Source organism: Pteropus vampyrus, unplaced genomic scaffold (genome assembly GCF_000151845.1).
Source record: "Pteropus vampyrus isolate Shadow unplaced genomic scaffold, Pvam_2.0 Scaffold733, whole genome shotgun sequence".
Classification (NCBI taxonomy): domain Eukaryota; kingdom Metazoa; phylum Chordata; class Mammalia; order Chiroptera; family Pteropodidae; genus Pteropus; species Pteropus vampyrus.
Window position 1 is genome coordinate 49835 of NW_011889514.1, and position 3156 is coordinate 52990.

General features: G+C 38.8%; 1 protein-coding gene across 1 annotated transcript; it reads right to left on the minus strand.

The window, feature by feature from the left end:
- Window positions 1-310: 310 nt before the first annotated feature.
- Window positions 311-1258, minus strand: LOC105309368 (olfactory receptor 4A5-like). Its single transcript, XM_011385489.1, has one exon. The coding sequence runs from the start codon at window positions 1256-1258 to the stop codon at window positions 311-313; it is 948 nt and encodes a 315-aa protein (XP_011383791.1).
- Between the last annotated feature and the right edge of the window lie 1898 nt (window positions 1259-3156).

The following is a 3156-nucleotide window of genomic DNA, read 5'->3' on the forward strand; positions in this document are numbered from 1 at the left end:
GGTTATCACTGTTAAAAAGAAACATCTCTTCCTTCTAATATCCCATTCTAATGTAAACAGAGAAAAAATAAAGTTACAGAGTGAACTTAGTTTACTCTTTCTTGTAATAGGACAAAGACCTGTATGTTTCATTTACGCTCCAAAATTGTTCTGTTATATTGAATCTAACCTCAAACGATAATGGATTCCACATTTTTATGCCTTTCTGTAATGAAGTACAGCATCACTAAAGAATCCATTGATTTAACTAAATCATCCATTGTTAGAATTTACTACCAATTTGTTGCTTCAGAATTAGAAACAAATCTGTTTAGTATGACTGACACATCCTTATTATAGCTACAGTTAACTTTTTACAAAAGAGATTTTTCATAGCATTTTTCATCTCCAAATTTCTCAGGGTGTATATTAAAGGATTCAACATGGGAGTGATAACCGTATAAAACACAGTTATAAATTTATCAATGGGGAAGTTGGAAACAGGTCTAACATACATGAAAATACAGGGAACGAAAAAGAGGACAACCACCGTGACGTGAGAACTGCAAGTAGACAGGGCTTTGCGCCTCCCTTCCTGACTGTGACTTTTAAGAGAATTTAGGATGACTCCGTAGGAGACTAGTAAAAGAACAAAGGTGATGATACAGATTACACCACCATTAACAACCACCATGAGGCCTACGAAGTAGGTGTCAGTGCAGGCAAGTTCCAACAATGGGAACATGTCACAGAAGAAGTGGTCAATAACATTGGGACCACAGAAGGGGAGGCTGTACACAACAAGAATTTGAAATACAGTGTGCATAAAACCTCCAACCCAGGCCACCACCAACAGCATGATGCACACCTGTCTATTCATGATGGTTAGGTAGTGCAGTGGCTTACAGATAGCCACATATCGATCATAGGCCATCACCACCAGTAGGAAGACCTCAGCGCCGCCAAATAAGTGGTCCAGAAAGAGCTGTCCCATGCAAGCTGAGAAGGAAATTGTCTTTTTAACACAGAATAAATCTACAGTCAATTTCAGTGAAACAGCAGTGGAATAAACCACATCTATGAGTGACAGACAGGCAAGGAAGAGGTACATGGGGGAGCCCAGGGAAGGGCTGACAAAAACAGTCACCACGATGAGCAGGTTGCCCACCAATGTCACAATGTAGATGAGTAAAAATATGACAAATAATGCTTTTTGCCCCTCAGGATCCTGAGTGAGGCCCAGGAGGATAAATTCTGTCACATTGTTAGTATGTCCCATCGACTCTTCTATAAGGGCTGGTTCATGGATAGGAGGTCAGGAGACGGGACCTGTAATGAAATCATGAATGTGACTATGAACACATCCATTATGCTCTGGATACAACTTCTGATTATATCTGCTACAGTGGTTTACAAACAATAAACACATAGTAAATATCTATGAATAATTCTTCCAAAGAGCTCATTACCTTCCCTTGATTCAATTTCTCTTCAGAAGACTTTGCTGGTGCTCAAATAAGAGGTTCTATCTCAAAGACTTAGTGGATTGTCCACAGAGAAGAGGAATCGAAGGCCCAACATCAGTCACATGTTTCACAGAGCCTTCTAAAAACCATTTCAGTCTGTGGCTCAGAAGTCAGCAGTGATAAACCGGGAAAGGATTCCAGGATGTCAGAAACTCACTCTCTGCTGGTGGCAAAACAACTGTAAATACATTGGCATAGAGTAAGTCCCCTGAGTTGGTAGCACTTGTGATGAGTACCTTTACAACATGATCTATGTCCCACCAAAAGTCAAGTCCCCTCCGTAATAACTCAGTATGGTGTGACCCATAATTAGAGGTTCCGTCCTCCATCACTCAAAGGATGTTCACTCTTCATGGATATCTCATTAAATTTCAAGACATCATTCTTTGAACTGTATCAAATAACTACAAAATTATTTACCACATCATTCTGCCAATTACTTGGTTGTCTCTGTGACTGTCAGGTTTTTCTTCTTTGACTGTTATCTTTTTAAGGAGTTTTAGTTTTGTCCACTTGATCTCTGCCAAGCCCACGATTCTTAACACACATATACTATTAGCTTTTCAGAAAGTATTTTTGAACTCAACTGAATTAATTACGTTAGAAGCTAGTATTCTTTTCTTCAAAACCCTTGTGGAAACCTAGGTAATGAGGGAGGAGAACGTAGATACTCAAAAGGGAGATAGAGGAAAAGGGCACATGGTTTTATTTTTAATGCTTCTTAGGTGCTGAGAGAGATGAAAAACAGAGCTTCAGGGTCCAGATTCCAAAAGGCAGCATACTCAAGGGAAAAGTCCAAGCTCAGTGTAAGAAGGCATGGGTTTGAGCCATTTAAAATGCAATTGCATGTCTGTCTCACTGGAAAATTAAGGGCTTGAACTAAAAAACCTCAGAAACCTTTGCAGTCTAAGTATCTATAACACTTTTTTGCAGCCCCAACTTATTCTATTCTGCTGACATTTTTTATATCTTTATAATTAAAGAAAAAATATGATCCATGCACCTTAAGAACACCTAAATAGTGGAAAATGAAAGCAATGAAGGAACAAATGAGGAAGGAGAAATTATATTTATGAGATCAATATCCACAAGTAATAAGAATATTAATGTGATAAGTAAGTGATATTAGTATTCCTTAAAAGTATTCAAAAAGACTTTCTTGAATGAGGAAGTGCTGAAGGCCCAATCCCCTAGGTCTTCCAGTGGTTACTCAAGAGGCCTCTTGAGAAGCAATAACAAAAATACATGTAATACGTCTTACTAAAGAAAGGAAAATGCAAAAAAAAAAACTGATTGCTCAGATTTTCTGCTTAGGATAAGAAGGACAAAGTTAAACAAGAGAAAAGAATTGCACAACTAGAGATACAAACCCAAACTCTTTGCTTATTCACTGCTGAGGAAATTACAGGATTACTAAACATCAAATGGAGAAGCTGAATCCATCCACACAGATTTGGCAGGGAGAAGGAGAGAGGACTGTGCAGACTGTGCAGAAGCTGAGCTTTCTATGGGAGCCATGTGTGATGAACACTCTACATGCCTTGCTCACATCGCTGCTCCAGTTCATTCAGGCATTCTATCATTTTTCATGCCACTGACTGATAAGGCACACCCACTGAAGCACATAAAGGTATAAGGCAGTCTCTATCCA